General features: G+C 39.5%; 1 protein-coding gene across 3 annotated transcripts in view; it reads right to left on the minus strand.

Moving 5' to 3' along the window:
• VPS50 (VPS50 subunit of EARP/GARPII complex) overlaps positions 1-19,350 on the minus strand; it is an 85,612-nt gene that overhangs the window by 64,907 nt on the left and 1,355 nt on the right. For all 3 annotated transcript variants that reach the window (XM_042043228.1, XM_042043227.1, XM_042043229.1), the window contains exons 2-6: positions 17,487-17,555; positions 11,203-11,325; positions 10,520-10,591; positions 5,874-5,927; positions 374-444 (exon numbers count right to left, since the gene is read on the minus strand). In XM_042043228.1, coding sequence (XP_041899162.1) covers positions 374-444; positions 5,874-5,927; positions 10,520-10,591; positions 11,203-11,325; positions 17,487-17,555 — 389 coding nt within the window. The remainder of the gene's footprint in view (positions 1-373; positions 445-5,873; positions 5,928-10,519; positions 10,592-11,202; positions 11,326-17,486; positions 17,556-19,350) is intronic.

Below are 19,350 nucleotides of genomic sequence, written 5' to 3' on the forward strand. Positions count from 1 at the left end.
ATTCATAAAATAAAACTTACTTCTAATCAATTCTAACAAGTCCAACAAAATACATGGTAGAAATGAGATTGTCAGCATTGTTAGGGAAACTCAGATAACAAGATTATACCAACAGACTACTAAGAAGGTACATCCTCCCTTCTGCATTTGTCTGTGGACCAGTGATGTATCTCAAAAGCTTTCTGTTTCAAAGAGAACTCCCAATTGCAAGAGTGAGAGCTGCAAGAGTTTGCAATTGTTTGAGTATGTCTAACTACTACCGTTAATAGCATTCAGCACATAAACAGGAAATATCAGCAAGCAAACATCCTGCGTTTACGGATTTCTTCTTAAATACTTCCCCACTTTCAATCTCTGCAGTTACTTAAGATACCTTCTTCCATTTGTGCAAATAACCGCTGCTAACTGAAGGCCAGTCTGCAATGATGTAACACGTTCAAGTTCCTACAGAGAGACAACGGGTTAAACAAACATACAAGTTACACACCAGTGAGGACTGATTAGTAGATTTCTCTTGAGATGTTATAATGACTTTGTAAAGTTACTTTATATATTATTTGTTTCATCACACTAAGCACTGCAATGTAACATTAATATAAATGATATTTTAAAATACAGTTCTCTTTTGAAGATATTTGAAATCTGTTTTCATTGCAGTGGGACCCTCTACATTTATATTGCACATTTAGCCTAAGAATTTCTGTACCATTAATGTATTACAACATAATGATCAAAGCTTCAGGGATAGAATCACAGGGCTTAATTTGCATTAATATGCCAGAGAACAGCAAAACAAAAAAAGCATATTGTGTTTCACACAGCATTTTCTTTTTCAGAAGCACTTGTGTTCTACCAACTTAATAGATGTCACATCATAATGAATGTTAATTGTATCCTGTTGACTTTCAGCTGAAAACTCTTCAGCAGAGGTGACCTGAATTTAGCTTGATTTTGACTAGTGAAGTGCCTAGCATAATCTCAACTCCTTGAAAAAAATAAATGTTTAATATAAGTATTAGGATTTCTTTTGTTAGGAACAGCACTGCAGAAAAGTGTATTCTTTCCCCAGGCTACAGGAAAAAAGATTTTATATATATATATATATATATTTTTTTTTTTTTTTTTAAATTCTGCTTATAATTTCAAAACTTATAAAGTGCTTTCCATGAGAAGGGAAATTTTCACTTTGAAAACTAATCTAATTCTAAAAATATGACAAGCAAAAACAAGTTCAAAGTTCAGTTCAGTTTCAGAGCAGCTCCTGGTCAGCCCCCAAATCACTAAGCTGCATCTTCCACCAAAACCTTCTCCTTTATGTCACCAACGTTGCTTTTGTAAAAATGACAGCTTAGTTGCTGATATGCAAAATATCTTAACAAACCAAATTCAAAGATTACTTTCCTCAATACCTACTTCTCTCTAAAAACATACTTTGCAAATATCAGAGCTATTCAAAAAGCCATTGTTCCCTTGTTCATGAGGAATTGCATACAGTAAGGAGCAACTCCACTCCAGTCTTGCCTCTTGCAAAGACTGTAAAATCTCTCCTTTAAACATGACTGGATGGAATGGGAAGAGAGTGCAGTCTAAAGATCCCCAAAGAGGGAGTCCTCTGCCCAGCATTTAGGGCTAAATACAGTTTTTCTGTTCTCAAAAACAATCTTCCACCCACTGGGTGTTCCTAAAGCATGTCTTTCCTCCAAGAACAGAAAACTGTAAATCCCTTATGACGTGTCTGTGCCATTCCTCTTGTGACCACAGGAGTGTATGGTAGACCAGTACTTCATACTAGGCATGGGGTTCAAACCATGATATCCCTAAACTACACTTTGCACAGTGAAAATGGGTCCAGAAGATGTGTTCAGCTGCATTTTTGATTCTTCTAATGATCTGTTAGTGTAGCTCAACACTGAACTGGAGCTGCCATTACAAGTTCACAAAGCACATCAGGAGGTTCATTTCATGAATCAGTGGGAAAGTGAGTCCTATAATGCCCACCAGAAATCTCCGATAAGTCTCCTGACAAGAATAACTCTGTGCAGGCCTGTGCCCGTAAGTAACACTGAAGAATTACTGACATCAGGCACAGATGCATTTAATAAAAGTTTTTATAAGATTTTTACTGGCACAATGGATTTTTAACTGTCCCTTTGGAATATCTGAAAGCACTTCTAGGTATAAAACAGATGCGGCTCACTAAGATGTTGCTGCAGTAAGAATGTTGGAACCCTGGGTTCTGAGAATTTCAGCCTTTCAGTGCTGACAGACAGTGATCCTCAGAAGTACACTGTATTTGACCCGAAACCTTGGGAAAAGCTCCCTAAATTGTGTGATAACACTGAGGTTGTTGCTGTGTAATTAAAACTTATATCACTGGGTAGAATACGTAGAGACGTAAAAAATTAGATTTAGGGGATATAGGTAATATTAGGTTACAATATGGAGGAATTTGGGTGTGGATCTTCTTCTTCCTTTCTCCTTTCTCCTTCTTCTTCACAAATCTAGGGGTTATGCTATTGGGTCAAAAGTCCCTCACTGCAGGACATGAAAAGTTAGTAATTGGATTATAAATAAAAACAAGTTACTTGGTATTTCATAATTGGTTGATTTAGACCTTAAAAAGCCTTGAAAGTTAGAACTCATGGCCATTTTCCACCTTGTTACCTGGGAGGCATACTCCCGTGCAGCTGTATTATAGATAAGCTATAATAAACAACTAAGTCCGAACAAGAATTCTCGGTCTCCTGCATTTTAATTCAAACTCTGAGTAAAAGAATTTGTGAAACAGAAGCAAAGAAGAGAAAAGTAAAAAACAGGAAAATTCATAACTGGTGCCCCGTGTGAGGATCGAACTCATGACCTTCAGATTATGAAACTGAACATTACACAGGAAAATGCAAGAACATGTGCCGCAGTTCCACTATGCAGTGAGAGGTTTTCAAACAGAAGCTGCCGGATTCCAAAAAAGCAGCACTCACTCAAAAACATCAACTTCAAACCTGCACAACAGTGAAAAAATACCAGAAGATTTTTATACCATACAATTACCCTTTCTGCCCCTTCTCCACTATCTTGTGAAGACTCAACCAGAGTAGCACTTAGCAGCCTCCTTCTGCAATAGCCTCCCACTTGACTCCTTTAACTAAAACTGAAACAACATTACTGTTACAGCCTTTTTCTTCCACCTGCTATTGCAGGATATGACGCAAGCAATGGTAACTTCTCCCCCCTCCATTTTTCTTTAAACAGCAGCACTCCTTTTACCAGGCAATGTGCCAGAACACAGATGGCAACTTCTCTAAGGCTGGTTGAGCTGGCCATAAGAACAAGAGAACAGAAGAGGACATTGTGACCTCTGGATAAAAGAGGAAAATATTTGCAGCTCCTTGATATCTACCACAGGTTAATAACCAGAAAGCCATCTTTTTTCTTCCACACTCTCTCCAGCTTCTTGCCCAAAATGAGAACTGCCATAATCACCAGTTTAACAGTGGTGACACATGGTGCTGTACCAACAAAAGTATTCACCACATTATCATTCTCGGACTAACTTTAATCACCATTTTCACTTTGCAGAATTCTCCATGTTGTTTCATGTAATGATCAGATAAGATAAAATCAGGAAGTCCCGACCAAATGTTATAGGGACAGTATGAAGACAAAATGAGTAGGAAAAAAAGCACCTTAGAGAACTGTTACAACACCTGTTGCAAATACATTTTGGGAGAAAGAAGAGAAGCCATGCCAATACTCTACAGCAAGCAGCTAAACCAGTTTTGCTTTGTTTTGCTCTTGGAGATCTTTGACATGTTGAGACTCTATTCATTTTCATCTTCAACATGGATGACAGATCAAAGGGGTCTGAGTCGGAGGATCACGACAGCAAGAATGATCAACTCCTAGTCAACCCTCAAATTTTGTAGGATCTGCTCCAGCTGGATCTCTACAAATCTATTTGGCCTGATGGGATTCATTCAAGAATCCTCAAAGAGCTGGCTGATGTCATTGTAAAACCTCTCTCAATGATTTTTGAGCAGTCTCAGGAATCCAGAGAGGTCCCAGCTGACTGGAAGCTGACAAACATTGTCCCAATTTTCAAGAAGGACAAGGAGAACCCCAAAAACTATGGGCCTGTCAGTCTCACTTCAGTGCCTGGTAAAGTTATGGAGATTATTCTGGGAGGTATTGAAAAACACCTGAAAGACAACGCAGTTACTGGTCACAGCCAGCATGGCTTCATGAGAGCAAAATCCTGCTTGTCAAACCTGATTTCCTTTTATGACAAGGTAATTCACCCAGTTGATCAAGGGAAGCCAGTTGATGTAACCTTTTTGGATTTCAGCAAAGCTTTCAATACTGTCTCATAGTATCCTTCCAGAAAAAATATCCAGCACACAGCTGGATAAACACATCACGTGATGGGTGAGCAACAGGCTCACAGTTCAGGCACAAAGGATTTAGTCAATGGGGGGACATCAGGCTGGTGACCTGTCACTAGCGGGGTTCCGCAGGGCTCCATCTTAGGCCCTCGGCTCTTCCACGTCTTCATTAATGACTTGGACACAGGACTGGAAGGGATAGTCAGCAAGTTTGCAGACAACGTAAAATTGGGAGGAGCTGCTGACTCCCTTGAAGGCAGGGAGGCCCTGCAGAGAGACCATAGAGGACTGGGCAATCACAAACAGAATGAAGTTCAACAAAAGAAAGCACCAGATTCTGCACCTAGGAGGGAGCAACCCTGGATGTAGAGACAGACTGGGGAATGAGAGGCTGGAAAGCAGCCCTGTGGAAAGGGACCTGGGAGTCCTGGTCGATGGCAAGTTGAATGTGAGTCAGCAGTGCCCTGGCAGCCAGGAGGGCCACCCGTGTCCTGGGGGGCATCAGGCACAGCATCACCAGCTGGGCAAGGGAGGGGATTGTCCAGCTCTGCTCTGCACTGGGGCAGCCTCACCTTGAGTGCTGGGGGCAGTTTTGGGAGCCACAATATGAGAAAGACATTAAGAAGTTAAAGAATATCCAAAGGAGGGCAATGAAGATGGTGAAGAGCCTTGTGGGGAAACTGTATGAGGAGTGGCTGAGGTCACTTGGTCTTTTTAGCCCAGAGGAGACTGAGGAGAGACCTCACTGCAGCCTACAACTTCATCATGAGGGGGAGGAGGAGGGCAGGCACTGATCTCTTCTCTGTGGGGCACAGTGACAGGACCCAAGGGAATGGCCTGAAGTTGTAGCAGGGGAGGTTTAGGCTGGATATCAGTAAAAGGTTCGTCACCCACAGGGTGGTTGGGCACTAAAACAGGCTCCCCAGGGAAGTGGTCACAGCACCAAGCCTGCCAGAGTTCAGGAAGCATTTGGACAATGTTCTCAGGCACATGGTGTGACTCTTGGGGACAGTTCTGTGCAGGGCCAGGAGCTGGGCTTGGATGATCCTAGTGGGTCCCTTCCAACACAACATATTCTGTGATTCTGTGACTCTCACAACTGCCTGAGATTAGTGGCAGTTAAGTGATCTTACGAAAGGTCACTGCTGCTTTCTCTTATGGACTAAGATGTGAAACCACTCCTAAGCACAGGCACTAAAGCAGCTCCTGTTCCAAGTCCATTATAGGTATTAGCCAAGCCTATGAATTCAAGTCTTCAGAAAGCCTTCTTAAAATGAGCATATGCCAAAACCTTTATCATGTTAAGGACCTTCAACTCAATACACCCTTGGTTTCCACTACAGAGATAGAGCTTTAGCATACAAAAATAGCTGGTTCCAACCAGGCACTAGCATCCCTACTACAAATAGTACTACCATAACAACACAACTGCAGCATTATAACAGCACAAAATTGAGCAGTTTATTCTTGAAAAGTAACTGTTAGTTATCTTACCTCAACATATGCAGGCTGTTTTTCAAGGATTAAATCTGCAACTTTCTTAGATACCTTAAAAAGAAGAATATTCCATGTGATACATAGCAATCTCAATTAAGTAGGCTATCCCCATACTAAAGTTCTACACGTTTGTGATTATCATTAAATTCTGCATTTTTCAAATGTATTAATAAATATTCCACAACACATTAAAAAAAAATCATAAAAATTATGATCAGCTTTCCTTAGAGCCAAGATAAGAAAAACGTTCACAATTCCATCTAGGGATTAGTGGGCATTTTTAGACTACTCACTTAACTCTCTGCTTGTTGAGCAATATGCTAGAATAGCAAATAGAAATAATTTGGGACACTGCAAATGTTTACATTCTGCTCATGCTATTGCTAGAGTACAAATTTAAGTTAACCATACAGCATGGTGTGCTGGCTTGGGCTGGGGTAGTTAATTTTCTCCAAAGAACCTGGTATGGGGCTGTTTTGGACTTGGGCTGAAATCAGTTTTGATAACACAGAGGTGTTTCAGTTGAGCAGCACCTGCAGAGGATCAATGCCTTTTCTACTCCTCGAACCACCTCACCTGCAAGTGGGCTGGGGGTGCACAAACTACTGAGAGGGGACATAGCTGAGACAGCTGACCCCAACTGACCCATGGGATACCCCAAACATATGGTGTCATGCTCAGCATATACAGCCGGGGGGAGAAGAAGGAAAGGGAATAATGCTCAGAGTGATGGCATTTGTCTTCACAAATTACTGCTATACAATAGAGCCCTGCTCTCCTGGAGAAGGCTTAACAGCTGCCTGCTCATGAAAAGCAGTGAATTAATTCCTTGTTTTGCTTCACTTGATTATGTTTCACCTATTTTTCAGCTATTTCTTTTGCATTATCTACCTTTATGTCAACCCATGAGCTTTTTCACTTTTACTCCTCCCATTCTCACCCCCCCCTCCCCCCTGTGGGGAAGTGAGTGAGAGACTGAGTGATACTCCATTGCCATCTAGAGTTAAACCACAACACCTGGAGATCTAAGAGAGCCATGAGGACACCTACCTTTCAGACTGATACTGCATTAAATTAAAACTATGTCAAAATTAATATTCACCCTCTACACATTATACCCTTTCTTTAGAACATAGAATATGTATATTTTAAAATTTTCTCCATTGCTCTGAGTAGAATTCTAAGTAGAATGCTCCTGAAATCTGCTGTCTGTATTGAACTTAAAAACTGGGCATTGCCACCTTAATCAATCTCTTCTGCACAAACACAGAAGCTTAAAAAGAAAACCAACACTACCAGTCTTATAAATGCAAGCTTGAGAATAGTGTATCTAGTTTTGTTTTTCAGCAGGGACTAAAAATACTTAAGAAACAGTTTCAAACATAACAAAGGAATTATCGGTATTGCTCTATATTCTTTTGGGGGAACAATACTCCCAGAAATGAAAATAAAATAAAACTGGCTATGACAGCCAGCCCACAATGCACTACTGGCAAAGAGAAACAAAGAGGTTTTTCTAAACTTGACTATTTAGTCAAACATAGCACAAAGTTGAGCTCTTCAATCAGCATTTCTGTAACAAACTCATATTGGCTCCACCAGCTCCGTTCCCATCCTCTCGAAGAGCACTTGCACATAAATGGTCTTCAAAATATTCTGATGTCATCGGCTGGCAATCTTGACAAGGAGCATATAACCAGCTATGCTTTCCTCCTTCCCTAGCAAAAGCAGGCCAGAATCACAAAGCAATTTTAAAACTTTTCAGTTGTTCTTAACCTCATAGGTGTTCTATAACTACTACAGCTTTCCTCTGCAGGACAGCAAAAGAACCACTCCAGAGGGAGGTGGGGTCAGGATAGGATACTATCAGGCCAAATGCTACACAAGCCTACATGACCTTGTGGCTCTTAAGAAATTTTGTTCACTCCACAGTCTATGCACTGTGAAATTTTCACTTTCTTTTTTTCAACATATTCTTCATTCTAGTCCTGTACCTATAAAAACTTTAGGACATGGATATATCTGCTAGTTATTCAATGCTCTAGTACAAACTTAACTGTTTGATTCTTCACTGTTAAACAATGTTCAAGCAGTACACGTGAATAAAAGATACATTTCATTTTCAGTTCTTACACTCTTTTTGTTTTGCAAGTCCTCAGTTACCCTTAACTAATAACAACCTCAACACTGTCAAGCACTTGCCACAGCCACTTTTTTCCTTTCCCTTAGTGATGCTACTTTTCTTTCTGAGCTTCCAAGCTAATCTCTCAAATATTTTTTTCAGATGAGCAATATTATCCCAAATTACTTCAGTCATCTCCAAACTGTCACACCCCTTTTGGCATCTTCCATACAATTGTGCTAAGTCTTGGAATCCTGAATTGCAACTGCTAGCCAGCACTGAAGGTGACTGTGGTTATCAATGCCTGCCAACAACATTTGCTGAAGAGACAACATATTTTCTCTTTCCTAATCACATCAGTAAAAAATATTTCATCTCCTGATGAAAAAGAAAAAACAATATAGCTAAGGATATTAGATTACTAATTAAAATGAAGTCTAGCAGACATACAACTAAAAAGCCTTTCTAATCCAAATAGTCTGTACCAAGACAATTACAAATTAAAGTTGTCATGATACATACATTTAAAAAAGTTTGAGCAAGTTGGGATCCTTCCAGTGGAATGGAAAACTAATGAGCAAACTACAGAAAATAAGAAGTCTATAGTGACCCTGAAAACGAAGGGATGACCAAGATCAGCTGGGCAAAAACAGATGGTAAAAGTCAGCAAGAAGTGGAAGATCAGAGCTCTAGTACCTGTAATTCATGCTCATATAAGTGCTTTGCATTCGAGAAATTTAGAAGTTGCTGTTATCTCCAAACTACTATTGTAAATCCCTATGCCAGCTGTAGATACAGACACTGAAGCGAAAAAGGCAGTATTTAGTTTTTTGCAAAAAGAAAGGTACTGTGTGATATGTCAACAGGCTTCTTGAATCCTCTATCTAATAATCTATTCACCATCAAAATATTTTTAGGACTGAAATAACAACATATAAAAAAATCCTGCAGTTTTGTCTTCCAAGAAAGACACTAATGTCCTTTATGGCAGACAGTACTCTAAATGATCCATCACAAGATAAATGGATAATAACTGAGACAGAAGAACAAAATATGCAACAGTCTCTCACACTCTACCCGAAAATATGACATAAGAATATGAAATACAGCATATCATAAATTTTAGCACCTTGGCACATGCCCAAGGAGGAAATAATTCCTCCCTTACCAGAAACACATTTTGGTGAGATTAAGAAAGAAACAACCAAGGACCAATCCTGACTGGGGGGGATGGTGAGGGAAGAACCAGGCACATGTTTCTTGTCAAGAGTTTTGGCTTTGAGAGTTTTTACCTGTTTTTATTCTAAAAGAAAGACACATCTGGTCACATTTACTGGAAACCTTGTGCTCAGTTCTCTCCCCTATTATTCATTAGCTGCACGCACTTTCCAGTTCAAATGTTTGCAGCCATGCCCTGAAACTGCTCCTCCAGTGGCAGCCAGTTTCCGTTCTGCAAGCAAAAACGGCCATGACATTGATAACACGTATTGGGATTATGTAGCATATCTCAGGGAAGTCGTCTCAGTCTTGAGAGCACTTCCTTGCAAAACAAGGTGACCGGCAGATGTCCTCTTAAACTTAAAAAAACATCACCAACACCACACAAACAAACACAAAAAAACTACTACCTCTCACTCACTTCCAACTTCTTTCCTTATAAATCTTGGTGAGAAACATGGAGTATTCATTTCCTCAACTTCTCATTAATCTTCCACAAAACTTCATAGGTATATGTATATTATGGGGAAAGCAGTCTAAGGCAGAAGGCACTTGCTTTCTATGTATTGTTAACAATGCAACATTCTGGGTTGAACTCATTTCATTTATTTAAAGACATGAATTAGGATTATTACTTCTATTTTACTTGCAGATACTCTCCAAATTCCACAGTTAATAGATTTGTTTCCCGTATCATGTTATTCATCTCAAAAGAGCAATGGAACAACAATTAATACATGAATAGAAAATTTTAAAGTCTGCAATGTAACAAGCACCTTTCAAAAGCTGCAACTCCAATTTCTCTTCATTCCTCATAGTGACTACTCGTTACATTTCATTTGGTTTATTACATAGTAACTGTGTATCAATGTTCACTAAAAACCCTTGTAAACAATTAACATATTGGCAAATGAAATGTAAGAGAAAATAGCATCTTCAAAGAGAGAGTATTTAAAACATTTCATGTCTTACATTGCCAGAAATCCCTCAAAGAAATACTACTGAACTATTCAGCACCGTGTTGAACACTGCAAGATAAACATTCAAAAAGTCAAGTTTCTAAAGAAATAGCACATTTGCTCCTTGTTACATTACTTAACACTAAGATTTACTTCCATGATTTCATATGATTATATGATTTGGTGATGATTTTCCACTATAAAGGCACACAACATAATATTAAAAAAACTACTTAATATCTAATGCATTTAAGAAATCAAAACTTTTTCAGTTACACTTCTTGCTAGACTTACAGACAAGACAACAAATTGTGTGAGGGTATGGAGGAAAAAACTTTACTTACAGCAGCTTGCTGTTGTTTTAGTTTGTCTCTGTACTCTTCCAGTTCTTGAAGACTAAGTACCGGAGGAAGCCTCTGCATTTAAACAATAAATTAAAATCAGTGATAAATTAAAGAATGTTAACTCACTCAATGTATAAGCTAGGCAATCAGTTTCATTAAAGAAACATTCTTATGGCTTCTGCAATCTAATTTACAGAATTAATCCATTTTTTCAAATGATGGATACTGAAATCAATTAGTGTTGTTATACAACATATGATCATAATTGCCTCATTAAATAATGTCATTACCTCAAAGTTACTTTATTTTATGCCATATATGTATACACACAACCACCCAATCACAGAAATTAGTCTCAGGCAGTTTGCTAAAAAAATACACAAAATATAGAACAGATTTTTTCCTCAGTTCTCTTGACTTTTTCACTATAGTTTAAATTATGAAATGCCTGTTAGCACATCTGATATTAATTCTACCACATTAAAAGAAGAGATGATATACTATATATATATACACCAATACTCTATGCTAGAAGCTCCGTACAACTACAAGATGATGTAGGGGAATACAGTGTTGTATTAATGCAAGATCTAAGAAACAAAAAACGGCTCATTAAAACAAGCATACTTTAGGTCTTCATTTTTGTTAAGCTACCATTTTTTTCTTTTAAGATGACAGCTTACCTCTAACTCATACTTCACAATATCAAAGGAGTCATTGGAAAAATAAACTTCTTCAATGCTGTCAATTATTTCCTGTTGTGCCTGAGGATCAGTTGGTTCTTCATGCAGTTCTCTGAGCTCCTCCTGCACAAAACAAAAAAGAACTTCCATAATGTAACAACATTACATCCTAGAAAGAACAATGTTTCAACAAAACAAGCATCTTTCAAAAGCTACTTCCAACATTAGCACAAGAAGCAATGGCAAAAAAACAGAAAGATCAGTACACTGTGGCTTGTACTTCCCATTAGGCAGAGAAAGACATTAAAAACTTTTCAAAAAACATAGTGTAGACTTCAATGTTGCAGCCCACTTAAACACTTCTTCCTCGATACATTTACGGCACCAAGTGCATGTTGAGTCCACAGTTTTTTCCTCCTTAACTTCAGAAATTCTCATAATAAACTAAAAATAAACTGGCAGACTCTTTCTCCAGAAGGAGAAAAAAATTGCAAAAAACAAAGCTAATGAAACTTGAACTTTTAAAAACAGAAGAACCCTCTTTGTAAGTGACAACAAATGCATAACTTTTCAGCTCAGCCCTCACAATTCACTGAAATACAAGTCATGCCATTAAACACTCAAATTTCTACAGGTAAAACCAGAACAGACCTGCCTTCTTTGAACAAGATTAACAGCTCTCAGATTTTAGCACAGCGGTCTAAGCAGAGATGTGTTGTCAGCTTTCTGAAAGCTAATATTCAAGAGATAAGCATCCCCATCCTTGCTGTCACTATCTCCTCTGCAAGGTCTCCGCAACAATCCAGATGCTTCTGGTGGTTGAAGCAATCCAAGGACTCAGCCTGAACCTCCTATTCCCCTTATGCACTGCACATTGCAACTAATACTGGCCCTCCCCTGGATGCTGTTCCCTCAAAAAGAATGAAAAATCCTTTATCAAGACTCGAAAGGGAGAAGTGTTAGAATATTCTTTCATCAAAAAAAAAATTACACAGATCAAATTGCTTGATAATGAAATTAAACTGTGGTGAAGCAATCCAGCAGATTGAAGAGCCCCATAATGACCCTGAGCCTCCCAACAGCGCTGAGTTGTTACTGTGAGGCAAGGCGCTGGTATTTTCACCACAAAGAGGTCAAAGGTTTATTTCACCAGCTAGTGGTATCCGATTTTAGATTAAATGACTGAACAACCACTGACTTGCTTATTTCGCATGTCAGCCGAGGTAAGGTCAATGTGTACGCGTTCCGAGGCAAAGCGACACTTACAATACACAGCAAGGGGCTGTTTCTCTATGCAGTTAGAGGCAGCCAAGGGGTCACAAGTGGACGGTTTGCAACAACATCAGAGGAGCTGCTGCTCCTCTGAAATACCTCTCACAAGAAAATAAAAGAGGGGGAAAAAAGGGGAAAAAAATAAAGGCGGGGCGGTGAGGAAATAAAAAGCAATGGCTCTGATACAGAGGAAAACGGGTTTCAAGCGTATTTAGCGTCCCCGAGCACCCGCTAGCGACACCGAAGGAAGGCCTCAGGCGGTGCTCGGGCGCCCCCCGCTGGGCCGCGGGCCAGCCCGCAGCCGGGAGGCTCCGTGCCGCCATGGGGCAGCAAGGAACGGGAGAAAAACCATCGAGGAAGCAGCCGGGAACCGGAGAAAAGCCTCGAGCAGCCACCTTCTCCCTCCCCGTGAAGTTCCAGGCGCCTCCGACCTCCGTCTGAAACGCCTGATGCAGTCACTGCCACCAACGCAATGAGCGCAGCAACCCACCCGCAGCCAGAGGAAGGGCATGGACTGCACCGACAGACCGAGAGAAAGAAGGAAATAATAGTTATATCGTTATATATCTGTAAAACTATATATATAACAAAAATAAATAACAATATCAAAGGAAACTGATGCAGTTCTTTAGACAAACTCTTCAAAGGCACGTTTGGATGCGGCCCCGCTCTCAAGCGAGCACACGTCCCCAGCACCAGAGCCACAACGTGGCCCTGCTGAGACCGGGCCAAAGGCTGGGTCAGCTCCGTACCACTGGCGACAGAAGGTGCCAACACAAGTTTGCAGGAAGCTGGCAGGGAAGAGCCTGCAGCTCCACACCGGGACCAAAGAGACACACAGGACTCCAGGCAGGCAGGACTGTCCTGTCAGCTCCAGCCACCCAGCTCACCAGCAGTGACACCTTTCCACCTCACATTTTATTGTGATCATGAGGAACAGAGGAGAGGAGGGCTGGTTAGGGATGAGAGCAAAAAGATTTTTGAAAAATAGTCCCTTCAGAGTCTGTTTCAATTTTTTAACGTATGGTTTTGCGGTTTCCCACATGAGGGTACATACATTGGCCGAGGATGCACACATTCAGATTCAATGGCATGCTGCTCTTTCATTAATTTAATTTAAAAAGCAATGGAGCTATTAACTAGCCATATGCATTCCTGCCCTTTAAAACAGAAAAAAAATTATTTCCCTCTAGACTGCTTAACAAATGGTAGCTTTATATTGTACATCCTTCTGTAAATTAGTTTCACATCTTACAGTACATTGAGTTTTAGCTATATGAAACTAAAATTAAAAATTATCCAAGAGAGGCAACAGGGTCCACTGAACCATTGCAAATGGAATAACTGAATTTATCATCTGATATTTGCCTACAAGTTCCTGCATGGCTGTTTCCTGAAAGTAAAAAAGAAAAAAAACTAACCAGAGAAGAAATGCCTAGGATCATTTGAAATTCTGGACTACTGATATCTTGTCATATTGGTGAAATAATATCTCAGTGCGATAGGTCAGTCGTGATTTACATCTGCTAAAAATGCATTAAGAAAGCCATTATGGACATATATTCTGGATTTGATGTTGAAGTGACTAGGAAAATTACTAAGAAACCGTTTTATCCTGTCCTGTCTCAGTGTTTCTTGCTAAAACACTACCCAGGAAAATATTTATTAAATATTTATTAAATATTTATTAAATATTTATTAAATATTTATTAAATATTTAAGGTTTTTCTTTACCTTGTTCATTTTCTTCTAGAAAAGCAGTCTAGTTAGAACAACTCTCCAGGATAAATTTTAGCTGCCACATGAATTACAATATCTGACACCAGACTTTTTGCCATGATAACCGGCAGCTTTCAGCACATCATGCTCCAGTCGTTTGAAGTAACCAACATAGGGAAGGCCAATCTATTGAGTCACCACTAAAGGAGGCAACAATTCCTAGCTAAAGTTTATTTGCTGATTCCTTTTCATTTTCCTCATCCTTTCAATTAGATACACAAAAACGATTTTACTATATAGAAATAAGCTCATCGTTTCAGGGGTCTTGGCGAAGGGCCGGGTTAGCTCTGTCTATTTGTACTCAGACACTTTGTAGAAGGAAAGAGAGAAGTTCTATTAAATCCCTCAAGGTATTTTTCCACCTCAAAACCTTTCTAGCTATTGCCATATAAGTATCTTCCTTAAAAAAAAAAAAGCATTAAAACACATTTAACATTTTATGTTAATTCAGCAATTCCAAGTGCTATTCTGAATAAAAAAACCTATAAAAAATTGCCACAGAGGGAATCTCATGATTATACCCCTGCAGAGAACTTTGCCATTGCTAAACTGAATCAATTAGATACATAGGAGGCCAGGTAGAGCAGCATACTGGCAAGGTGGACCCCACAGTACTCACTTCAATCCACATGTCTAGGTTAATCCACACATTCCGCAGCAGGAACTCTCCAAGCAATAATGGGCCAACACAGCCTTCTAAGATACTGTTTCACAGGCTACTCATTTTTCCAAAGTTTTATTCAACAAGAGGCTTCACCTCCTACCTAAAACTTGTGTCACTTGTGGTACCAATTGTACTTTTTTTTCCCAGTACTTTGGGATCATACTTTCATGGAAAGACACTTTATCCCGTCAGGTTACCATTAGTGAAACCCACAGCAGCAGGTCTCTCTCATAATGCCACCTAAATAGATCAGTGAAAGACAGCTTCTGGGAAGGAAAAGAAAGAAGGAAAAAGAAGTCTGACAGCTTTGCGTACTCAAAGCCATTGCTAAATAAAACACAGTGCTTGCATCCACACACTTCTCGCATCATTTTGTCTCTCTGTTCTATGGAAAAAGGAGTTTACAGTCTAGAAGCCTGTGGCAATTCCTTGAAATATATTTCAGAAGAGTCATCTCATTGCAGACTCATCTGAAATGTAGTTCAGCAAGTTTTAAATGTCTACCCAGCTATTTCCCAGTGTGTCACACTCCCACACTCTTTGTATGCTGTGTAGCCTGTAGCAGCAAAACCAATATTGCTCTGTTGAATGAAGCATTACTGGTAAGGAGTACAAGCAAACATCCTGTGCATTCTAGTCACTACCATATAAAAGACTGAGAAGTGAAGACATTGAAAAAAGCTAACTGATACTACACAGAGAAAAAAAAATTAAACAGTTTCTAATCTAGTTAAAAGCTGAAGTTCAGCAACAGCCTGTGCGCTTCTATCCAGAGATTTCCAGGGGCCAAGTCTGTGCTATACTCATTTGGACACAGCCTCCCTCTTTGTCATGAGCCAAAAACACACAAACAAATATGCTGCTGATTTATATCCCTCCATTCTGAAAGTGGATAACACCTGTGTTAAAAGCTAATCCTAAATACCAGGATGAGGGCCGTGCTCAACAGATTCAATCAGCAGGTATAGTGCAACATTGTACCACTGTGAAATAAAAGAAGTAGTAAAGCATTTATATATGTATCTGTATACACACATGCAAACACAATCCTTTAATTTTATCTGTATACAAAGATATAGATTATATTTGTCTTATAATCACAGAATATACAGAGTTGGAAGGGACCCACAAGGATCATTAAATCTAACTCCTGGCCCTGCACAGGACCATCCTCAAAATTCACACCATGTGCCTGAGAGCACTGTCCAAACACTTCCTGAGCTCTGCCAGGCTTGGTGCTGCGACCTTTACTCTGGGGAGCTGTTCCAGTGCTCAGCCACCCTTGGGTGAAGAGCCTTTCTCTAGTATCTAACCTAACGTATATATTATATTGTTATGTATTATACTATATTATAACAGTATATATTTAATATAACGATATACACATATATAACTATATATATTTTATACGGCAATATAATATATCTCTATGTATTTTATATAACAATTAATGTATATAAAATCGTATCATATAATGTATAACTATATCTATAAACTTTGCTTTTCCGCCCCACCCCTCCCTCCCCCTTCCCCAGCTAGGAAAGGCAGTACCACAGAGAAGTTTGTGGTATTCCTTATCTTTGATACAAAATACCCAGAACCTCCTTTTGATCTTTCCTTGTTCAGTATGTATAGAGAGTACTAATTAAAAAGCCCTCACTCTACCAAAACAAACATCATACTTCGAAAACAACTCTCCTGATGGAGAGAACAACAAAGCTTATCCATAGAACACAGCCACACCACCACTTAATGCCCTCCTGAAGAGCACTCAGCTACTGCTGGGGAAATAGAAACCCACACAAACTAACAAAGCCACACTTCTATAGCTATTCAAAAAGCATTAAAAAAAGTAAAATTTCAGTGTTATTTACCATGATAAGCTACAAAGTCAAATAATATCTGTATATTGCACATGAGTTGATTATCATCAGAATAAACATAACCTAATTCAAAGTCAACTCACCATTAACCCAACACACTTTAATTCAAGCATGCAAAATACCTACCTCAGCCTTTTGTTACAGAATCTGCTAAACAAAACTGTTACCAGCTTGGGAAACAACAATAACAGAATGGTTGAAAAAGAATTACAGTTTCCCTGGGCAATCAGGGTATGCCAATAAAGTAAGGTATCTCAGTCAAAAAAGGTATTATGTCCTTCTACAGACAACTTCCTCTTCTAGGTATCATAGAATCATCAAAGAATCATCAAAGAATCATCAAAGAATGATGGAAGGGACCTTAAAGATCATCTAGTTCCAACTCCCCCGTCACAGACACCTTTCACTAGACCCAGGTTGCTCAGAGCTCCATCCAAGCTGGCCTTGACCACGGCCAGGGATGTGGCATCCACAGCTTCTCTGGGAAACCTGTTATATCCAGCCTTGCAGTTCTGATTTGGCTTCTCTACAGACTTTATCACAGACTCAAACTATTATACACTTACTTCCTACTGAGATACCTCCCAATGTGAGTTGGCTGCATGAGACACAACTAAGTGTCATTTAACTATAAAATGAAAAACTAAACCCAAAGAGAGTGGGAGGGAAGGGATGTTGTATCATACCTTAGTAGGAATCCGAAAGCTTTCAATAGGACTGAGGTCATTAACGCTCTCCTGAGGACTTCTTAGACCCTTTAAAAGAATTTTAATAATCAGTCAAGTTTGATTCCTTTATGTATCTTGCAATCAAGTTTTATCTGATGTTGAATAGATATCTACAGGTCCCTTAACACTCTGACATGTAGCTGGAAGGTTAAGACCTCATTCTAGAAACATTTCAGCAGGACCATTGGTATATAAATTATGCTCCTCAAACATCTAAGCATTTCCAGTTTTATGCTGGAATGTGTACCTTTTCAGTACAGTTCACTAACATTTTCTTTATAAAATTCACTCGCATCCTCCTCTCAATGTCCAGATGTTATCTTAAATTTTAGAATGAGCATGTGTCCAAAAACCATAGCATACTTTGTTCCACTAACTTAATGGTTTAATGGAATCAAATAAATGAATGTCATCTAGTCTATAGCAAGATTATTTTTGCTTGATGGCATATTTTTGTACTTACCATACTCTAGGACTGGCTTTTCCTATACGTAACTGAACTGAAAAGGTTGCATAATCCACATTAGCTGCTTTATATAATTATTACTCCTTAAAGCACAAATAGCCACACAAATAGCATGTATGTTTGTTGAATATCAAATGTATTCACAATTTTCATAGAAAGGTTTGCATTAGAAGGAATCTAGAGATCATCTAGTTCCAAGCCCTGCCATGGGTAGGGACACCTTCCACTAGATCAGGTTGCCCAGGGCCCCATCCAACCTGGCCTTGAAAACTTCCAGGGACGGGGCATCCATAACTTCTCTTGACAACCTGAAACAGCATCTCACCATTTCATGAAGCAATACCACAGAACATCCTGCTGAGCATATTTTCTACCAGCTCCCTAGGCAGAAATGAATCTATACATTCAAGTTTCAGATATGGTTCTGACTGCAGCTTCCCTTGAGACTTCTGGGTGTTCCTGTGAGTCACGAGTTTCAGGCAGACTTCCCTCTTGCTCTTGTGATTGACGTTAACAGTATTTTTCCCAAGCCCCTTTCTGGCCCTTGGTACCTGAATTTCTAAAAGGACCTATGCAAGTACTATGTTAATTTATGGTGAGAAAGTTTGTATTTGTTCTTTGAAACTGACAAAGTGCTGTACATCAGTTTGGTGTTAACTACATCATTTTACAATTGTTTCATCTTCCCAAGATGCAAAACCTCTCCATTTTGGTTTTGATTCTCAGATTTTTTTGCACATCATTTCAAAACATCCTCCCTTTGCAGTTGCCACCATCAAAGGTGACTCACCTCTACACATCAAAAATTCAAGGTAAGGAACAAGCAAAGCAACTGCTGCAGCTCCTCATACTTCACACAAAATCTTCCCCAAGTCCTCTCAAAAATATACAGTTCTAGTGGCTTATCTCCAGAAGAAATAAAAGGTTTCACTTAGCAAATGGTAAATGGAACCTTCCCAAGGCCTGAAAATTGCCTAAGTTATATCATTTGCAGACAACATCATCTCCACACTGGGCAGGCTTCCCAGCACTCCTTTTAGTCAAGCTGAAAACGAATCATGTACCCCTCTACTGAAGCGGAACAGAACATTATTTTGGCAATTTCATTTCCATGTCAGTGTTTGTAGGTTACGGGCGGGTTCAGTCGGGACGGAGACGGATGGAGATCTCTATAGGCAGGTCTTGGGACACAGTCGGTTTATTGTAAAGGGCGTGGGTATTGGGGCACTGCTCAGAGCTGCTAGGCTCAGCTCTGAGCAGGCCCAAGAGAGTAAGCAGGTGAGAGAGAGAGAGAGGGTGTAAGAGCAAGAGTGGAAGTAAGAGTAGAAGTGGAAGAGAGGAATAGAGAAGAGAGAA

This window comes from Corvus kubaryi, unplaced genomic scaffold (assembly GCF_017639235.1).
Source record: "Corvus kubaryi isolate FWS band 111438036 unplaced genomic scaffold, C.kubaryi_AGA036_p1.0 37398, whole genome shotgun sequence".
NCBI lineage: Eukaryota > Metazoa > Chordata > Aves > Passeriformes > Corvidae > Corvus > Corvus kubaryi.